The sequence below is a fragment of the Hylobates moloch genome, unplaced genomic scaffold, assembly GCF_009828535.3.
Source record: "Hylobates moloch isolate HMO894 unplaced genomic scaffold, HMol_V3 SCAFFOLD_1, whole genome shotgun sequence".
Taxonomy (NCBI): domain Eukaryota; kingdom Metazoa; phylum Chordata; class Mammalia; order Primates; family Hylobatidae; genus Hylobates; species Hylobates moloch.
Genome location: NW_026652276.1, coordinates 208,234,148 through 208,255,491, shown reverse-complemented (window position 1 = coordinate 208,255,491; position 21,344 = coordinate 208,234,148). Strand labels below are relative to the sequence as shown.

The following is a 21,344-nucleotide window of genomic DNA, read 5'->3' as shown; positions in this document are numbered from 1 at the left end:
TCCACGGCCTCTCCCTGTGGGCTCAGACATAGTGCTGAGAGGATTTGTCCCCCTCTGAGATTGGTTTCAGGAGTCCAGACCTCATGCCTCCTTGAAACAGTCCAGCACAGGCCAGGCTTCTGCCACATGTCAGAGGCAGGTCAGTTTGAGAGAGGAGCTGTTTATACTTTAAATCAAACACAAAACATACAATAGAGGTATTTGGATCTATAGCTCTGAAAGATTATGGTTTCTTTAAAACTCATAGACTCCACTAGGATGAGTTTGGATTAAAGCTCACAAGAATTGTACCAGAGCAAGATAAGTAATTTAAGATTATACAATGAAACCTAACTGATGTAGTTTCTCACAAACTTTCAAATATATTTTTCCTTAGGTTTTTTAAAAGGGGAAACTAAACCTTCTGGCAGTGGAGTCTGATTTTTATGACAATGTATCAGATTTTGAAATAAATGCAAGATTTAAATATTTTATAAGTAGCTCTGATTTTATTGTTTAAAGTGACAAACGAAATTCAGTAAAAGCTCACCAACTGGGCAAATACAGGAACAGTTGCTCTGCTCTAGTAGAAAATGAATTACAGACTAAGTTAGCAACAATAACTCCTGTTTACTGAGCCAGATACTATGCTTTCCATGTGTGCTGTGTGGCAGGTTCTATCACCCCTTTACAGACAAGAAAAGCAAGCTTCAGAGAGGTTACGTGCAATTAATTCTATGTTCCAGAGACGAAAACTCCAGCAAAAATTCAAGTGAGCTGTCCAACAAATGAAACTGAAATGAAACCAAAACTGAACCTCTCGTTTTCCATTTCAGTGCATTCAACCACTAAACAAAACTGATTCCTGCCTCACTGCTATTCATCCCCCAATCTTTTTTTAAAAATTAAAGCTCCAAACAGAGCTACGAGATGCCAAAGAGAGTAAACGATATTGCAATCACCAATAATTTTAAAAGCGACTCAATTTTATTTCTTTCTGGACTGTACAGCAAGTGGAACTAGGTTAATGCCACATGGATAGGTAAGGGTGCATTGTGACGAACAGATGGGCTGTTTGTATGTTTGTCTATAATTGAAAGCCATTTATTCTCTTAAATGCTTTAAGTACTTGAAGGATGGCTTGGTGTAAAGAGGAAAGGCGGGCCCAAGACCCGTCCACTCCCCCTAGACATTTCTCCTTCACCTTATTTATTCATTTAGTCTGTACTCTGTCAGAACAAGGGTCAGCCCAGCCAGTGGAATTGGTCTCAAATTCTCAACTAGTGATCGGAGTTAATGAGGTTTTACTATCACGTGACTGGTTTTCCTTGTGAAACTGTTAAACACAATCTTACTTCTCTTAATGGGTGGCTGGTGTAATTTATGGCCTATCACTTAAATGGTTTCATCCAGAAAATCAGGTTGACTTTCTGAGTGTTTCCTTTTGTGGAATGCCTGAGGTCAGGCTGTTATTTAATCACAGATTTTCTGAGGGAAAAGCAGCTGCTAGGAGAATCCAGTGTGAGGGACTACCAGTTAAGTGGTGAGAAAAATCAGAAAGGACGAAGTATTTTGGGGGCAGCACAGAGGAAATCTAAGGCTTAATGTGTGCCGGGAGGCAGAGAATACTTGTCTTAGGCTGCACAGAACTATCTCACCCGAGTGGGCTGGCGAGGCTGCAGGTGTTTGCTCAGAAATATGGGGCAGTGGGGTGCTATGAGCCCTCTTTTCTAATCTGAAAGTGCAAAAAATGCAGCTTTCTTTGAAGGTGTTTGGGCATATTTTAAGTTATCCCCCAGGGAAGCACCATCTTTCCTTTCGGGACAAGAAGGATAAAAAGAAAATTTTATGAACTGGAACTTGAACAAGTGAATGGAAAATACAAGCAGATGTTGGTTGGCTAGGGTACAGGAGAACTGTCCAAATTTCAGGTTTCAAACCCATATATAAATAGGTTAGAAATGAGCATTAGATTAACCACCCTGCCAAAGTAAATTGGTGCTCTTTATTCTCTTAATTAGCTGTGCATTACAAATCTCAGATTCCCTGTGTTGTCAGTTCTCGTTTTCAGTCACATCTCTTCAAAAGTCGTTTGAAAAAAATCTTATGGAATTAAGGGTGAAGGCTGTAGGAAAAAAACTTTGTAGATTTGCGTGTAGACTTTTTCACTTCAAGTTATTTCAATCTTGATGAATTTTTCCCCACTGAGTCAGACAAAATTAAGCAGCTCTTCAGTTGATCGCCAACTCTGATTTGCTCCTAGTGATTCTGGGATCAAGGCATGTTTCCCTCAGAACTGTTAATATACCCATTGCTCCCATCCCGACAAATTAATTGGAAACCCTGACAATGGTAATAGCAATATCTTCACATGTCACCTTCCCTGTGTGTTTCATTTTCAAGTCTTTGTTTTCTTACCAGAGAATAAGACAATTTATACGAAATAGCTGACTTTCTATGTTAATTTTTTTCACAAGCTACAAAACTTACACATTTTTTAGCTCTTTGGGTGGATTTTTTTCTCTCTTTCACTTTGTAATTGAATAATCACTTTTTCCTACTGGGTAATTTGAGGCACTAAAAAAAAAGTCATTAACAGATGACTGGCTTGTTGAATACATCACAGAAAATAATATTTATTATGATTTTGTTGACAAAATTAGAATGCAAAATTCAGATAGCTGCAAAAAAAAATAAAAACAGATTTGAAAAGAAATGGTGCCATCAGTTGCAGAATCTTTACCTTCATGGAAATAAGGTTTATTGAAATAAAATGATAAATAAAAATGCTTTCTGGCTTGGGGGAATCAACCTAGTTCCTGATACTGTTCTGTTTCCCTATCTCCAAAACAGATACTGTTCTGTTTCCTTTGTCATCAATCTCCCTGTTTAGATGCAGTGCAGCCAGGTGTTCAGAGTCACAGGGGGACAAAAAGAATTAGTTTCTTACTGAATAGGGGATTTTTTTTTTTAAAGAGGCTGGCGTAAACAGGGCTGCAAAATGTAAAACATGTAGACCCACTGAACTGAACCCCCTTTTTTCCCCTCTTCCCAGGAATAATTCTACTACAAGGCTGATTTCAAGGACATGAATTGTTGACCTCATCCCAACATCAGAACCTCAGACGTTCTAATTTTTGCACCATTCCAGGCAAGTTGATCTTATAAGGAAATAAAATTGAACCTTAGGGGTCTGATGGAAATTCACTGTGACATTCAAATCAAGAAAACTTGCTGATGCCCACAGAGCCTTTTCCCCATGGGCCCTGATGGTAGCCTCCAGAAGGTGCAGCCTCAGGTGGTCCCCTTTCTTCTGTGGCAAGAATAAACTTTGGGTCTTGGATTGTAATACCACCTGTGGAGAAAATGGTATGCGAGGGAAAGCGATCAGCCTCTTGCCCTTGTTTCTTCCTCTTGACCGCCAAGTTCTACTGGATCCTCACAATGATGCAAAGAACTCACAGCCAGGAGTATGCCCATTCCATACGGGTGGATGGGGACATTATTTTGGGGGGTCTCTTCCCTGTCCACGCAAAGGGAGAGAGAGGGGTGCCTTGTGGGGAGCTGAAGAAGGAAAAGGGGATTCACAGACTGGAGGCCATGCTTTATGCAATTGACCAGATTAACAAGGACCCCGATCTCCTTTCCAACATCACTCTGGGTGTTCGCATCCTCGACACGTGCTCTAGGGACACCTATGCTTTGGAGCAGTCTCTAACGTTCGTGCAGGCATTAATAGAGAAAGATGCTTCGGACGTGAAGTGTGCTAATGGAGATCCACCCATTTTCACCAAGCCTGACAAGATTTCTGGCGTCATAGGTGCTGCAGCAAGCTCCGTGTCCATCATGGTTGCTAACATTTTAAGACTTTTTAAGGTAGGTAAAGGCATTGTCTTTCTGACCATTGTGAAAGGACAATGAAATGCTATGAATCCAACTGCAGATTTAAGAAGAAAGTGAAGATGGTGAAGGTGCTCATAGACCCTTTTGGTGTCACCAGGTTCCTCAAATGGGGCATTCTGTATGGGGCATTCTACATGTATTGGTTTAGTTCCATTATTTACAATTAACTGGATTAATTTTGACTCTTTTTTTTTTCTTGAACAAAGAGAAAGGTGATAAGTTCTGTGATATATTGGGTCCTTGTCATCTTGGGATAACCTCCTTATTAGGCTCATTTTAAATTAAACAAGCATTTTTGCAGAGAATAATGAACTCTGAGCGCATTTATCATGGAAAACATTTCTATGGTATTTGAGCTATTTAATTTACTGAGTGAAACTTCTTTAAGGTGGAATGCTCTGTTATGACAAAAGTTTGTTCATGAATAAACAGTATTTATTACTAATGTGTAGATGGGAGTGACACTCTGGGAGATTAGATGGCCATAAAATTGTCAGGCTTATTATAACTACAATAGAGCAGAACGTTATTAATTCAGACTGCTCTGATACAGACTTGGAATAATTATATATAATTCTTATTGCATTAAAAGTTCAAATTTAGCAGGATAAATTAGACTTTTTGATTTAGGTTTGGTGATCTATTACCCATATGTTACATTTATATATTGAATAAAATTGGAAATATGGAATAATATATGTAAAAATACTTTGATAAGTATAAAGTGCCATGAGATAAAATTATTGTTAACTCACCATTTTCATTAACTTTCTCATTTTTTTATTAATAACCAATATGTAGTCTTTTGTAATAGACATAATTTGTTTAATTGAAAATACTTTCACTCTGGTTTCTTACTCAGGGGGACATGAATTTTTCAACTTAATCTGAATTAATGAGCCTTTGTTTTATATTGTGAAAAATGGTTCCTGGCTGGGCGCAGTGGCTCACGCCTGTAATCCCAGCACTTTGGGAGGCCGAGGCGGGCGGATCATGAGGTCAGGAGATTGAGACCATCCTGGCTAACACGGTGAAACCCCGTCTCTACTAAAAAGATACAAAAAATTAGCCTGATGTAGTGGCATACGCTTGTAGTCCCAGCTACTTGGGAGGCTGAGGGAGGAGAATTGCTTGAACCTGGGAGGTGGAGGTTGCAGTGAGCCGAGATCGTGCCACTACACTCCAGCCTGGGCGACAGAGCAAGACTCTGTCTCAAAAAAAAAAAAAAAGGTCCTATGCACATTAGATTTAGAAATATTAAAAGAATATAAAGAAGTTGGACAGATGACAGGTATTGTGACAAATGTGAACAAAGTGATGGGAAATGTCACACAAAAGATGAAAGGAATTGAATCAAAGGATTTCTGGCTTGGCAGATATCTCAGAGGCACATCTAGTCTGGCCCACTCATGGCACTGGAATCCTCTTTGTAACATCCCCTTGAGTGGCTGTGCGGCCTCTGTATGGATTTTCCTAGTTTAGAAGAGAAAATGCTATGAGGCAACTTAATGGCTATTTTCAGATAGATGAAATTTTCTCAAATAAGGAGGATGCTAAGCAGAAGCTCTCTGCGTCTAAAGAGTACTGAAGGGGCACAAACAGGCTTCAGGGTGTGCTGGAGACATTTGAGCAGTACATTAAGAAGCGCCTCTCGACAGTGAGAAGGACACAATTAAAACATATAGCCAGAGTTGCTCTAGTTCTCCATTTCTGGAAACCTTCAAGGGAAACTAGGCAGTTGTTAACCATTTCTCTTAGTTAGAGGGACTCCTTGCTTAGAGGGAAGATGTGGAACCAGAATTCTCCAGGTTTCCTCCCATATCTTGGGATCTAGGATTCCTCCCAGCTACCCCAGTTCTGTGCCACGTGGCATTTTCTGCTCTAGGGTGGTGTCCATCTCAGACATTTCTGTAACTCTTCTCTCTGATTTGGACTCCCTCCTCACCTGCTCCAAGGCATCTCTTTTCTATTTTTAACTTAGCAGCTGTGGTTCAAAAACATCACTTTTAGAGGAGAGGAAAAGTTTCCTAAGAATCTTCTCCTTTTGGTTTCCCTCCCCTTATAAACCAATTCGGGTTCCCGCCAATACCATTGTAATTCCTGTGAATCCTGGCTGTTTCCTGTAGCCTGGTGCCCAGCCAAAAGTGGGCAAGGATTTGAGGAGTGTGGTGGAGGAGATAAGGTGTTCATATGAGGTTTTCCAAGCTTGTGTGCATTTTTTTTTTTTTTTTGCCATAGAATCAGCTTATCTGCAAAATGGGAATAATAAGATTGTGTTAGATTGTTGGGTATATTTAATGAGAAAATGCAGGAAGGCTTCCATCAGGACCTGGTCATGTCCTTTGATTTTTTGGGCTATTGAAGGAAACTCCAGGCCACTTAAAGGCAAGAGGGTGTTTTGTTTTTATGCACTGGGGATCTGGCTTCTCTCTTCTCTATTCTTCCCTCACTGACTGGTTAGTTCTCTTAATTTCTTGGGTAATTCTGGAGGGACCCCATCTGACTGGGTGAGAGGGTTACTACTGACTCTCTGGGCAGAGTCCAATGCCCCAGGCCATCTCTTGAGACACCCACCAACACAAGAGCTGCCCTTAAACTGAAGTGCAGGGAGTGGGTGGGTCACTTAGCGCCAGGAGGGGGCGCTGTTATGGTAGATGTCATGACTAACATGATCGGTTCACTGGTCCAGAGTGCGCGTTTAATCTACAGAAGCAAATCTAGTTATTAACCAAGTTATTGGACTTGAAAATCGTCTGTAATTCCAAAGTCCATCAGTGAGATGTCGGTGCCTAGCCCATCTTACAGGTAATTCTGGAACCATAAGAATGTGAATTAGATAATAGCAACTTATGCTACTTTGATTTTTGTGTGACTTTCAAGAAGCACTCCATTTGTAGTATTAATTATAAAACAATTGTGATAGAAAATTGTCTATGTATGGATGACTTCTGTTTTTACATATATGCTAGGACGGACATGAAATATTAGAATAGTTATCAGAGGAATGATTAGCAGTTAATGCATTGGAGATTGGCATATAGCTCCTTTTTGAAAAATAATACTTTTCTTAAATACTAATTTTCCAAAGGCTATGACTTGAGTAAAAGTAAGTTTTATGACAGTTTTCTCAAGCTTAGGCCCTTTCAGGGTAGCAAAAGACCCATAGAATCTAAAAATATGCCCAGAAATTAATGTATTGCTCGTTATTCCCAGATAATGGAGTTAAAGAAGGTAGAGCATCTCCATTGAAGACATGCAATGAACCTGGATCATAAGGAATACAAACAGGGTCTTAATTCATGAACTTACTGTCATGCTCAACAATAAACATAAATTGGGGTTTTAAGAATGTGGTTGCGATGTGTTTAAAATTTTATGGAAAATATTCGGGCCAAATTTGGAAGTGATCCCTAAATGTCTCAGTTTTCTTTTTTTTGGACAACTTTAGCAAGGCCATGTATTTTACCTGCAGCATCTTCCTGAACTAAAATGTGAAGGAGACAACATCTTCCATGCAGCCCCATTTACCACCTTCTTCAGTCTTGCTCCTTCTGTGTCAGCCTCTCCAGTCCTTTATTCCTAAGTGTTCTCCTAATCAAAACCTGATGCAAGAGATCTATGTGTTGTCAGCTGTGTTAGTATGTCTGTGTTTAAGTCAGAGGAGGATTTTATTTCCTTCAGGATCACTAATATGTGGAATGAAATGGGATTTGTCTTTGTAAAGGAGATGCTGGCATCAGCTGGGGAGGTTCATTTAGCCCCAACAGAGACTGCACTTAGTGGATAGCCACCTCCTCTGCTGGAATACAAGTGGCCCTGCTCATCTGATCTAGAGGGAAGTGGTGTCATCCTATCTTTGTTTCTCTTCTTATCCAAGCTCGGAAGCAAATGAAAAAAATGGGCCTCTTTAACTTCAGAAGAGGGTTGAATAAGGGCCTGGAGCTGGACACAACCTGGGAACAGAAGATGCCATGTGGCGTAGGTCCGTAGGATACTGAATGCTTTACTAGATTAGTGATATTCAACCCCGAGTGTACGGTGGGGTTCATACTGCTGTTGCCTCACCCACAAGGGGTGTGGGCTGCATTATTAAAACTATCTGGGAGGCTTTTCGAATGGCAGGATCCAGTGAATGACGTGTGCCTCCCAAGCCCCTCTCCGGGAACTATTTTTATTGAGATGAGTGTCTCATATCCCTCAGGTGTGTTGGGAGTGGAAACAAACTTGAGAGTTACAGAACAAGAATTTAATGATCTGAACTTTTTAGATGCACTAGTGTGCCCTAACACACACACACACACACACACATATACATACGTGCACACACACATCGTATATCAGCTAACATGGGGCAGAGCAGACCTAGGTGATTGCTTCACTCATATAGCATGCTAATGGCTTTAGATAACAGAGGTATCAATTAGGATAATGTGACATGTAACTGCAGAATAGCAGACCCAGAACAGCTCCATCCTATACAGAGGTATAAACGACACCTCAGGGGATTTTGTATTGCAGATAACCCAATGCAAAGAGGGGCCCAGCTCCCCCTAAGAGATTGTGTAGTTTGGAAAGAATTTAAAAAGGAGAGGGTCTTTGGAAATGTTTGAGAAGCCCATAAATTTGCGTTTTATAAAGAGCTCATTTTTTTTCCCTTTTCTAGAACATTTCCACTCCTCGCCTTTAAAGCAAATCGATTCCTCCAAACACTAATCATATGTCTTACTTTGAGCAAAGATTGAATATTCTAAGTTAAAAATAGCACATTGATGCTGGAGGTAGCTCACATTAATGTCCACAAAGATGCATTGGGTCCTAAGAGGACACTGTCAAAGATAAATCCTCTCTCTTTTGTTTTTCTAGTTAACTTTACCTGGATTGTTAATTTTCTACCCTTGAAGGATAGGGGTTAGATAGGCTGTAGTGTATCCTTCCCAAGGCAATCAAATGAGACTTTTAAGTAGAAATCCATTTGTGGGTGGGCTAGATAATTTCACCCTATGTGGAAGTGTGCTGGTTATAAATGGCTAAAATTGATCTTCATGTGAAGTCAATGAAATACTGAGAAGCATCTTGTTTCCCTGGCAGTCTTTGCCTACCCTGCTATGTTTATGAAGATATATTTTCTTCCAAGAGACTCTACTAATTGTAGCAACCATTTCCATAAAGCCAAGCACTTTTTGAGTTATTTATTGCATACAATGGGTTTTATTAGCTTCAAAACTTTGAAAAAGTAGATCTGCCATATCCGGGTTCATCTAGAGATGAACTCATAAATGAGTGCAGTCAGTAAACTCAGTAGGAGGTAAATTTCGTGTTCAATCTCATTTGATGGCAAATAGATAATGGAATATTGGGAGATGGGCTTCTTCAGTCAACTCTTTGGTACTGTAGCAGGGTTTCATTTAACTTTGAAAAGAGCTCACTCTCCTTAGATGAGAGAGGACTGGTAAGTAGCACTTAAACTCCCAGCTACGGAGATCTTTCGAAATGGAGACTTGGTAGTGTCTTTCCCCTTCTTAAAACTCTTTAATGGCTAGGGTTTTCCCCAGGATGAAGGTCCACCTCCACTTTGGGGATCCTTTTCTCACTTTCCTTGACTAGATTTTCTCTTTGATACAAGTAACAAAGAAGCAGCTTGTGCTTCCTTTCCTTAGCGTCTCTCTCACTGGGTTGTAGTTGTTTACCTACTTGTCTGCATCCCCCACTAGACTGTAAGCACCATGTGGGCAGGGGCCATGTCTATCTAGTTTGTTGCTGTATTCCTAGCACCCAGCATCGGCCTGTCAGAGAAATAATGAATGAATGAATAAATCGTATCTCTGTACTCTCTCCCTCATCCCAATCTCAGTGTTGGAAATATGTGTTGAATAGATAGGAAAGAAGTATAATTTTGTTTATTTTTCTTGTATACTCCTTTAGAAAAAAGAGGGTGGTATGTTTAGGCTTTGTGTCTCCACCCAAATCTCATCTTGAAATGTAATCCCTATAATCCCCACATGTCAAAGGAGAGACCAGGTGGAGGTAATTAAATCATGGGGGTGGTTTTCTCCATGCTGTTCTCGTGATAGTGAGTGAGTTCTCACGAGATCTGATGCTTTTATCAGAGGCTTTTTCCACTTTGCTTGGCACGTCTCCTTCCTGCTACCTTGTGAAGAAGGTTTCTTGCTTCTCCTTTGCCTTCTGCCATAATTGAGTTTCCTGAGGCCTCCTCAGCCATGCTGAACTGTGAGTCAATTAAACCTCTTTCCTTTATAAGTTACCCAGTATCTGGCAGTTCTTTGTAGCAGTGTGAAAGCAGACTAATACAGAGGGAGAAGCGGAGAAAGAAGGAAACGTGATTATATTTTGAGAGTTGCTATTTTCATGTGCTTTCTCTTTTTCCTACAAATTTCTGTTTAAACATATTTTTAACATTAAGAAATTGCACTGTATATTTCAAAATTATTAAAAGAGTAGATCTTAAAGGTTTTCACCGTACACCAAAAAAAGCGTGAGGTGATGGATTTGTTAGCCAATTTAATCACCCCATATTGTAAACATAAACCATCACATTGTACCCCATAAATACATATAAATTGTCAATCAAAAATAAAGTAAAATAATTAAGCAAAATACATGAACACATTCTTATTTTGGAAGGTTTAAGCAAGAAATAGTATGAAAGGAAAGTCCACTTCCAAATGCATAAATCCGTTAATAACACATGCACACATGATTTTATTAATAGATATGTGATTTATTGCTTTCTTTTTCACTTAATATATTTGGGAAAATTTTCCATGTTGGTTAATATAGATGTACTGCAGTAATTCTCAACCCCGGCTGCATGTTAGCATTGCCAGCATAGCTTTTAAAAATTATGGATGCCCAAACCCTAGCCAGGACCAGTTAAATTGGTTGGGGTAGAGCCCTGCATTGGTATGTTTTAAAAGATCACCAGGTAATTCTGATGTTTGGTCAAGAATGAGAACCGCAAGACTTTATTTTTTTAATAGGTGCTTGGTTTTTAATCATATGGATGGATCATACTTTATTTTACAAATCTCTGATAAACAAGTTACTTCCCTTTGCTCTTCAAATTTGTTATTTGAAAAACAGTTGAAACAATGCTAGAGCCTCATCCGAATACTGTTAGCTCTAGAATGAATTTTGGTGGTGTAGGGCCCTTTCTTGGACCAGCAAAGGGGCCAGATGAGTGAATTGCTAAAAGCGTCTTGCTGTAAGATAGGGTCACAGGACACAGACATTCCAAGTCATGTCTCTTCGGAACATGCAGTAACTTAGAATCAGCATCATGGTCATATGCTCAGACAGTTCAGGGAGCACCATGAGTCTTGGGCAGAGCACATTTTAAACTTGGTGAATTTAAATTAAATTTCTTTTCTTTCCCCTAGCCTTAAATGGCCTGAAATCCTGAAATGAATACCAAAGACATCTTAAGAGCGTGCTTAGTGATAAATGCCTATGTTTGGGGTGTTTTAAATAATGAGGTTGTTTGAAAAGTAGTGAGAAGTCTTTCCATAAGAATGGTTTGTGACTGGATGTTATATATTTTGGTTTACAAATTGTCTGAAAACCTTTCTAGAATAAGTCAGGGTCTATGTAAATAAATCTGCATAAGGAAAGTACTGTGCTCTTTCTACCCATTCACCCTAGAGACTGCAGGTTTTTAAATTTTATAGACTTCAGAGCAGTTTTAGGTTCACAGCACAATTGAAGATTGCAGTGGTTTTAACACACTTCCTGGGCTCTTCTGATAGCTTTTTGCAACCAAAGGTAATGCCTTCCTAGGAAGACTTAAAATCTGAAGGCTCTCCTGTGCTCAGTCCAATGGTTATCACACTGTAGCATGTGAGAAATCACCCAGAGTGCTTGTTGAAACACGTGTTCCTGAGCCCACCTGCAGAGTTTCTGATTCAGTGGGTCCGGGGAGGCCCGGGGTGGGGTCTGAGAACTGCCATTTCTGATGGTTCCCAGGTGATGCTGATGCTGCTCTTTTGCACATCACCCTTTGGAAGCACTGCTCCATACAAATTGCTTGCTGGCTGACTTAGCAAGTCAAAGTGTGCAAAACAAAAATGAGATTTAACAATGTTCTGTCTGGCAGCAGCTTTTTTCTTTTGACACACACCTGGTTGGATTTCTGTTCATATTGGTCATAATCACAGCAGCTGTTGTGTGGATTTATTTTTAATTGTGTGCATTTTTGAGTTGTGTTCCTTATTAAGTAATGCATAGCTCATGAATAATAATCAGTGCAATGGTCACTTAAACAGAATTTCTTAAAGTAGGGTCAGGCAGATTACCATTTTACGCATTTTTACTACTTGAGACAGTAGAGCAGACTGATTTAAGAAACTTAGATTGTAAGATACACATTAATTGGGAATTGAGAACAGTAAAAGATGAAAGAGGCTATGATTTGTCTCAGCTACCAGCAATTTGTCTTCAGAAACCATGACAGCTACCTCCTGATTTCCATTATGCAATGAGATTGCAAATAACATTCCACAGGAGTCTTAATCAATAGAGGGTCACAAGAGGCCCTTGTTTCCCCACAGTGGGAAAAGGGCTTATTTACCCATTTAATTGATATAACACACTTTCTGGCAAAAGAGACATCTCTTTTAGCTGTAATTGGGGGCGTTTCCTATCCCCAAACACTGTCCTCACAACCTGCGTCTATACATCTAATCTTTATGTATCTTGAATACATAAGGAATACCAGGCTGGCAAGGTGTAGGGGTCTAGACATAGCATTGTGCACAGCCACTGTTATCTGTTTCTAGAATGAGGCCAGTCTCTGCTGTATTACTTCATTAGGCTCAGCAAGCTAAGAGACATGTGTTCTCAATGTTGGCCATTAGTCTCCCTCTAAGACTCTTCAAGTTTCCCTCTGGGATTAGGGAGGCTGGTTTCCTTGGTGTAATACAGCCCTGGCTTAGTCCCAGCTTCAGGGACACCATGGATCTGTCTCTGTATCTCCTGCAGTGCCACTGAGGCTCCCTTGGGACATGTGGATGGTGACTTATTCTTGCTTTAGTTTCTTACTCTTGCTTCCTCTCACATGGATTGAGAGTGACCTCTAGCTTCGACTAGTGCCTGTACTATTTCTTTACGTTGTGGCAATTCTATTTGTTAGTTTTCAGAGTGATTTATCATCTCATCTCAGAGTGTTTGAACTTATATTATTTCTAGAACAAATACCATGTCATACTGATGTAAATTTCTTAGATATTTGTGATTTACAGATATTATGTTTGTTATCAGGAGGTGTCTGTTCAAATTATAGATTATTTTAACGTATTTATCTAGTGGTGCTGATACTCTTGAGTAAAATAGATTAATATGAATGATATGAAATAGGTTGGGCTCTGTAGTCAGACTGCCTGAGTTCAAACTTTGACCTAATGCTTGTTAACTGTGTTACCTTAAGCAAGATAGTTTATCTCTCTAATTCTTAAGCTTTCTTATCTGTTAAACAACCCAGGCCGGGTGCGGTGGCTCACACGTGTAATCTCAACGCTTTGGGAGGCCGAGGCAGGTGGATCACAAGGTCAGGAGTTCAAGACAAGCCTAACAAACATGGTGAAACCTCGTCTCTAATAAAAATACAAAATTAGCTGGGCATGGTGGCATGTGCTTGTAATCCCAGCTACTCAGGAGGCTGAGGCAGGAGAATCGCTTGAACCTGGGAGACAGAGGTTGCAGTGAGCCGAGATCGCGCCACTGCACTCCAGCCTGGGTAACAGAGCAAGACTCTGTCTCAAAAACCAAACAAAAAACCGCAGTTAATAATAGAACCTTTTTCATAAGGTATTGAATGAAGACAAGTAAGATACAGTTCAGAGTCCTAAGCAAAATCCCTGCTCCATAGGAGGCACCATAAATGTTTGTTATGATGATGATAATGAGGAGGAAGATATTTACGTCTGCTATTAAGAGGATATTCATTTTGAGTGGTACCTCTCCTCCAGTTTCTCAGCCATTCATGCTGACTTGCCCTATTTTGTGAACAAAGGCAGATTAGCATTAAAGGTGTAGTCATTGGTTAAGAAACAACTGATGGGCCAGGTGTGGTTGCACACACTTGTAATCTCAGCACTGTGGGAGGCCAAGGTGGATGGATTACTTGAGTCCAGGAGTTCAAGACCAGCTTGGGCATCTGAGACCAGCCTGAGCAACATGACAAGATCCTGTATCTATAAAAGATACAAAAATTAGCTGGGTGTGGTAGCATGCCCTTGTAGTTCCAGCTACTCTGGAGGCTGAGGTGGGAGGATTACTTGGGCCCAGGTGGTTGAGGCTGCAGTGAGCCATGATCATGCGACTGCACTCTAGCCTGGGAAACAGAATGAGACCCTGTCTGTCTGTGTCTGTCTGTCTGTCTCTCTGTCTCTCTCTCTCTGTCTCTCTCTCTCTGTCTCTCTCTCTCTCTCTCTCTCTCACTCACTGACACACACACACAAAGAAACAGAACTGATGGCAGGTCCAGATTGGCTCTGGCATAGGGCAAGGCTATCTAGTTTTCTTGAAGGCCGAACTTGAGACTAGGACTTCATCAGCTCATGTTCCAGCCAAATGAGCTAAGAAGGTGGTGTACTGCTATCCTTCCAAATCCATGTGTTGGGTGGTGAGTCAGTTTTATTCAAAAAATGGAAAACCCAGAGAAACATTAGTTTTCTATTTTTTTAAATAAAGTTGCACTAAATTTTAATGTTGTTTCAGCACCAAAAGAAAAATACTCTTAGGATTTAATTGTTTAAAAAAAAAAGAAAAATAAAAAAGAAAAAAATCACCAATTCTGGCTCACATAGGCCACAGGTTTGATGGTGGAGTTGTGGTTGAGCACGAACAGCTGAATAACCCCAGGGGTGGGTGGCAGCCCTCAAGCCTGTCCTTTGGGTTGGAATTCCCTTTCTTTTCCATGTGTGGTAAGGACAGAAACACAGGCCTGCTTCGGATGAAGAATGTTACCTTTTGTTGAGGGAAGAATTTTTTTTTCTGCCAGAGATGGCTGACATGACACTAATTCCTATCATCTCTGATACAAATGTCAGAATGAAAGCACTAAAAGGCTTCAGAAATACTTGTTGTAGAAGTCACATTCATTTTAGGACATTCAGAAAAACAGTGGAACTAAATGTATTGTATTCTGATTCACACTGTGACCTATCTTGTGCCACCTGTTTAAAATGTGACTAATTCAGTCAAACATATCAATTATGCCCTAGTAAATTCTCATTTCAATCAAATATGGATAATTTACTCAAATGTAAAAGGACTTCACAGGGAAAGAAATCAATGCAGAGTTAATGTGATCTAGTCCTGTCCTAGCATTGTGAGACAGTGCTGAACAGTGCCTGGTATAGCTTCTAAACCCAGTAAGTGCTAAATCTCTTTTTTTCCCCCCATCAAGAGAAGTAGAATAGTGTAAGAGATGGTAGCATTTAACCCACCTATTCTCTTTCTGTATCTTAGTAATACAGGTAGGCAGGTAATAACCCACCAACAGGTCTATGCACCATCCCATAGGTATATGCAGCATGTTCGACATTGTAGTGGATAATATGAAAGAAAAGAAGACTCTAAGCCATCAATGTTGCTTGTACTCTAGTTGAGGGGAAATGACCAAAATCCTGTAAAATAACCACAAACAATATAAAACTGTGTAAAAAGGGCTGCAATGTGGTCCTGGGGTTTAAAAGAGAGGCTGACTTCATCCGAGGAAGCTGCAGTTAGCCAAGGTTTCTTAATCAGCTCTGTTACAGGCTGCTGCAACAGAATACCTTAGACTGGGTAGCTTAAACAATAGCCTTCTTTTCCCCTCACTTTTCTGGAAGCTGGAATTCTGAGATCAGGGTACCAGCTTGGTGGGTTCTTGGTGAAGGCCCTCTCCCTGGTTTATAGATGCTGTCTCCTTGTTGCATCCTCACATGGTCCTGAGAGAGATAAGTAAAGCTCTCTCTTGTCTCTCCTTATAAGGGCACTTACAAGGGCTCCACGCTTATGAGTTAATTACCTCTTAAAGATGCCATCATTAAATACCATCACAATGGGGGTTAGGATTTCAACATGAATTCTGGTGGGGGATACACATTCATTCCATAGCACAAGGCTTCATGCAGTAATGTGGGATTGGGCTGGGCTTAGAGGAATGGGTAGGAGTGTGCAAACTGAGAGGCTGAGAGAGGAGGAAGAGTCTTCCAAGACTGGGAATCCTGTGAACTTTTACCCGATGCCAGCTCATGTTCAGCTATGTGGGGGTGGAAGTATGTGGAAACCTCTTTCCCTCTCACAGCATCTCTCTGCTATGACAAAACTTCAAAGGATTATTTTAGGAGTCTCTAGGAGGATTAAAAATGAGGAAGGTTGGAGTGCTGTGTTCCCAACTTCCACTGGACACAAAACTGGGGGTCCCAGTAAAAACCCAAGCCAGTGAGCACAGAGCACCCAGAGGGCACAATGCCGTACCCTCTTAATCAGCACTGTAGAACAGCTAAACGGGTGAATTGCTGTCGAATTTAAGGAAAGTGTTATCAAACCTAGGAGAATCCCTCCTCCCAACCCTTTCCCCATCCTTTGCACTCTGGGAATCCATGTAACTTAAGATAAAACATTTTGCTTTATTTCTTATTTGCCACGTGCATATCTTGACTGTTTACACGGTTGTCATTCAATGTAGATACACAATTAATTGCTAAGAGAGAAATTAAATGCATTGCCGATGAATTTATTTTATTTACTTCATTCCAATAAGAAAAGCCACCATTCTTGAGGGACTCATGGTTCTTTTCCGTTTTCCTAACCCTTGAGTATACAGGGAGTAATCATACCTACACTGTCTCTGTTTCAAAAGGTGGTCGTAGATCTTAGCAAGGTAAAAATTTGAGATTTGACAATATTCCAAGTGTAAAGGGTTTTGATTTGGAAATAGGTTCTGTATTGAAAATGGCATAAATGATTATTTTTCTTCTTTGTGCTGTAGCACTTTAATTTGTAATTTCTACCCTGGTAACCCCACCTATTTAAATGAGAGCTCAATGTGAGATCTTTTGTTGCCTTTGAAACCACTGGTACAGAATTTTAAATCCTTGGATATTTTTCCTCTGCCTGAGAAAGGAAGATACAGGAAATTCCATTTTTTTAGTTTGGATAGCTTTATTTCATTTATATTCATGTAGCCCAAGCATCTAGTGAGTTTTGCTGGTGTATAAATTAATATTTACAGGTAAAACCTTGCTGAAAATAAAATAGATTAAGTGGAGAATATTTTTCCCACAGCTTTCATCTCTAACAAAAATGAAAAAACTCAGCACCACTCCTTTACTGAATGCCCCATCTGTCGGCTCCTTGCTGCTCTGAGCCAATGTCTTCTTGGGATTGTTTGGGGCCAAGGGTCTGCATGTGAAGCAGGGTGGGTTTAGCACATGCTGGGAGAATAGGGATTTTAATTAAGACTTATATTTACCCTTAAATATTTCTGTGAATTATGGAGAACTAAAATTGAAACCTGTATCTTTGGACTGAAGTTACAGTAAAATTTAAGCCTCTATTGATCAGCGTTATGCATAGTATATGATAAATTTTTTCAGATATTAAATCACTGATCTAAAATATTGTAGTAGTACAGGATTGATGAATAAATATTATTTTAACACCTTATTTTTTAAAAATGTTATGATGTTTAAACTAATAGCATTAATATTTCATTCCAGTAAAGTGGTACAAGTTTAGATTTTGAAGTAAAATATCTGTATGATAAGAATTTCCCCAAAGAATCTATGCCCATCTAGAAAATGGTTCTTATGAAAGAAAAGTAGACAGTTTTGCATTGTACTTTGTTTTGAACAACTTAGAATGAAGTTCAGTAGTAGAGTTCCATGGTTTTCAAATAAAATGGATAATACCCTATGATTCATGGATATTTGGACATTTTAAAGATGTTTTAGGAAGCTTGGCACAAAATAGTTTTTTTTTTTTAAGTGATTTTTTTCCTAATTCTCCAAATGCCTGGAATCATGAAACCTTAGAATTGGAAGAGATTTTTGAGGTTTTCTTATATAGCCTCTCATCCAAACCAAAGTCTATTCAAGTAAGACCCTTGATAGGTGGTGATTCAATGCTGTCTTTGTTCTTCAATTTGAGTTAAACATCTCTCTGCTCAATTCCCCTGTCTTGTGCATCTCTTTTTCATGAGACAGTCCTTCAGCTGTTTGACGACCCCTTCTTCCTGAGCCTTCAGTTCTCCAGGCTAAACATCACCTGCTCCCTATAACAGAAACAGTGCAAGAGGTAATGTTTATTGACAGCTTCCCATATGCCAGGCACTATGCTAAACACGTAACATGCCTGATCTTATTGGATCCTTACCACAATTCTGTCAGATAGGTATGGTTTTCAGATGAGGAACTGAGGCTTATCTAAGGTTACATGGAAAGTAAGTGGTCATGTGATATTCAAACCTATGTGTCTGATGGACTCAAAAGTCCATGCTTTCAACCATTGCTTTTTACTGCCTTTTAGATGGTATGTTTTCAAATTATTTCTGTATAGTTTCCTTTCTCTAAACACAGTCCTGCTGTTAGTTTAACCCCATTCTAAGTTAAAATAATTTTTCCTTGCCATTCTAAAAGACTGCCTTTGAGCAGGAAAATTAAACCTTTTAATGCAGAGGACTTCAGCTCTGTAAGCCTCATACTCTCATTATATCGCTGGCTGGAATGGCAGATGGGCTGGCCAGCACACCCATGGTGGGCAGTGGCCTCAGTACAAGGATGGAGTCTGACTGCCCGTGACCCCATGTATCTTCCCTGCTGCCGGAATGATCACATGGCTTCCAGAAACATTGTGTTCCTTTAGCAGCATTGATGGGAGCTTCCTATTGTTCCAGATGTTTTCTGAGGAGGATACTGGATAAGAGTTTGTATTATTACAGATGGTCAGAGCAGTTTATGTATCAGGAAGTTTTCCATGGAAGGAAGAATATATCCAAAATTCTATTTTGAAGCTGATGGCAAGATGTGGTGAACTTATTTGGATGTTAGGAAAACACTGTAAACACCAAAATAAATACTTGTGGTTTGCACTTACTCCTTCCTCAAACTAAAACAGGACCTGTGACAGCATTTCCTGAACACATGGGATCAAGCTCTAGATCAAATGATGAGTTGATAAAATGAACATATTTGTATTAAGCTTTTCATTTACTTCTCGTTTCCACGTCTAGAATCTAGAGTCTAGAATGGTTGGATGGATGTATTAGGACCAGGGTGTGTATGATATTATTAATGTCCGAAAAGCAAACTACTCATTTTCACCTCTGTGGGGAGAGACTGGAGTTCTAACCGTGTCTCCTGTACCTTGGCAGAGGAAGAGTATTGGGTTCTTTCAGCCACTTTTTTGGGGGTAGACTTGGTCGGCAGCCCGACCTATCCATCCCTGTCCCAGCCTCAGAGCCTCCCAGTGGCACTGCTGAGCTTTCTCCCATCACTACAGAGTCTGCCTCCTTCCTCTGTTAACCCTTGCGATTCCTTTCCGAGGCTCCTTTAACCTAAACTTAATGTATTTGACTCTACCTTTACTTTGGAAACACTTTTGATCTTTTTTAGAGTTCCTCTAGGTTTTCCTATTAGATAAAAACAGCTTTTTATACCTTTTGTTTCCATGGTAATGAATTCCAGGACTGCTTTAGAAAACCACTAGCTTTGTGTGCCAGTGGAAAGTTGCAGCATTATGTACTAACACAATAAACATCAGCCCACCCATAAGAGGCGTGCAAGCCGGTAGAAACACTGTAGCACCATAGTCATGAAACGATGTGAGCATATTATGTTTTACTGCAATAAGCAGAATTTGGAACATGAGCCCTGCATTGCAGGCAAATGGTTTGGGAGCTCTAGCATGAATTCTAGTGTTCACTAATCAGCTCAAGGCAGAAAGAGCCAAATGAACTTGAGGCATTAATTTTCAAATTTAACATTATGTGGAAACCATGAAACCCCATTTCCAATTTTTTTGCAACCTTCCTGAGTTTTTACAAGTGCCAGTTCTCCTCTTAGGAAGTCCTAGGTGGGAGGAGAGGCTTCCTTGGGCAATTTACTTTTTGGTGTAAGGAAGATTGTTTCCAAAAAATTCAGGGAAATCTTCCTGGTTTGTCTGCATGTATACCTCTTAAGAATCTCAGGTACAGATCAGAACTCACAGAAAAATCTATTAGAGTTGGCTGAAGACAGGGCAAACATAAAAAGTAGATTTCCTGGGAAAAAATTGAAATATTTTTATAAAAGGCGATAGGCTTCTGAATACGTGGAAGGAGAAGGAATAATTGGAATTTGTTTTTTGTCAACCCTGACTCTTCCCTCTACAGCCTTCTCTTTGTTAGATCATGGGTTGGGGGAATGAGAAGCAAGAGAAAAGGCAAAAAGAACACGAGAGGTTGGAAAGAAAGATTAGAGGTGTGTGCTAAGTTGATTGTGCTAATTTGAAAAGAGTCAATGAATCAAAGCTCCTTTTTCCCTATTGTAGATTTTAATATTTAAAGTTACCAGTGCCATTACTGATTATATTAAGATGCTTTTATGTTGATCTGATTAAAATTACATTTGAAATAATGAATGATATGTAATGTACAAATACCCTTATATTTGGAATAATGAATGACGTGTACAAATACCTTCCCAGATATGTATATTTTTTAAAGCGTAAACATTATCAAGAAGTGTAATGAAAGTTTTTAGAAGCATTCTTCTAGGAGATACAAAGTTAAGGGTCTAGAAACACAGAGCAGCACATGGTTTACTACAAGACTGTGGGGCTATCTTCTTGCCTGGAAGGATTCAGGACTCCTGTCCCTAATAAAATTAAAAGGGAGGTTCTCTGGAACTTAGTGTCTGTTTTGTCTTAGTATTTCTACGTCAGAAAATGCCTATTATAAAATATCTATATAATATATAGTATATATATTATAAATATATAATCTATCTATTATAAAATAGATATTATATCTATCTATAGGTAGAGTTTACCAACGCTGACTGATTTGTACCCAGCTCATTTAAGCGTTTGGGGCACTGCTCCAAATTGTTGTTTCTTTCTTCCCCCTGACCTAGCTGCATCAGATCATTCTCAAAGACACCTTAGTTCCATTTTTTTTTTTTCCAGCAGATAGGTTGCACACAAAGCATAGCTTTTGGCTTTTGGTAAACAGAATGCAAATGTACTGTTCTCTCCCAGGAGGGAACCTCCACCTTGCTGAAGGTGAGCTGAGACCTTGAGCCTTGACAAGGAGCCCCTTTGGGTGTGCTGGCAGGTCAGCCTGCGGGCTTTGAGAAGAGCCTTCCATGAGCACCAGCGCACACATTCACCAATGCAAGGCAAAGCTCTGCGGAAAAGCCTGGTGGGTTCATCCCTGTCCCACCCTGGACGTACCCCCAGAACAGCAGAAATGACTGTGCTCC

General features: G+C 39.9%; 1 protein-coding gene across 2 annotated transcripts in view; it reads left to right on the top strand.

Annotated features, from left to right (window-relative positions):
* Positions 1-3,264: 3,264 nt before the first annotated feature.
* The window catches only part of GRM8 (glutamate metabotropic receptor 8), an 845,421-nt gene continuing 827,341 nt past the window's right edge, over positions 3,265-21,344 (top strand). For both annotated transcript variants that reach the window (XM_032761623.2, XM_058426349.1), the window contains exon 1: positions 3,265-3,855. In XM_032761623.2, coding sequence (XP_032617514.1) covers positions 3,346-3,855 — 510 coding nt within the window. In that variant the 5' untranslated portion in view covers positions 3,265-3,345. The remainder of the gene's footprint in view (positions 3,856-21,344) is intronic.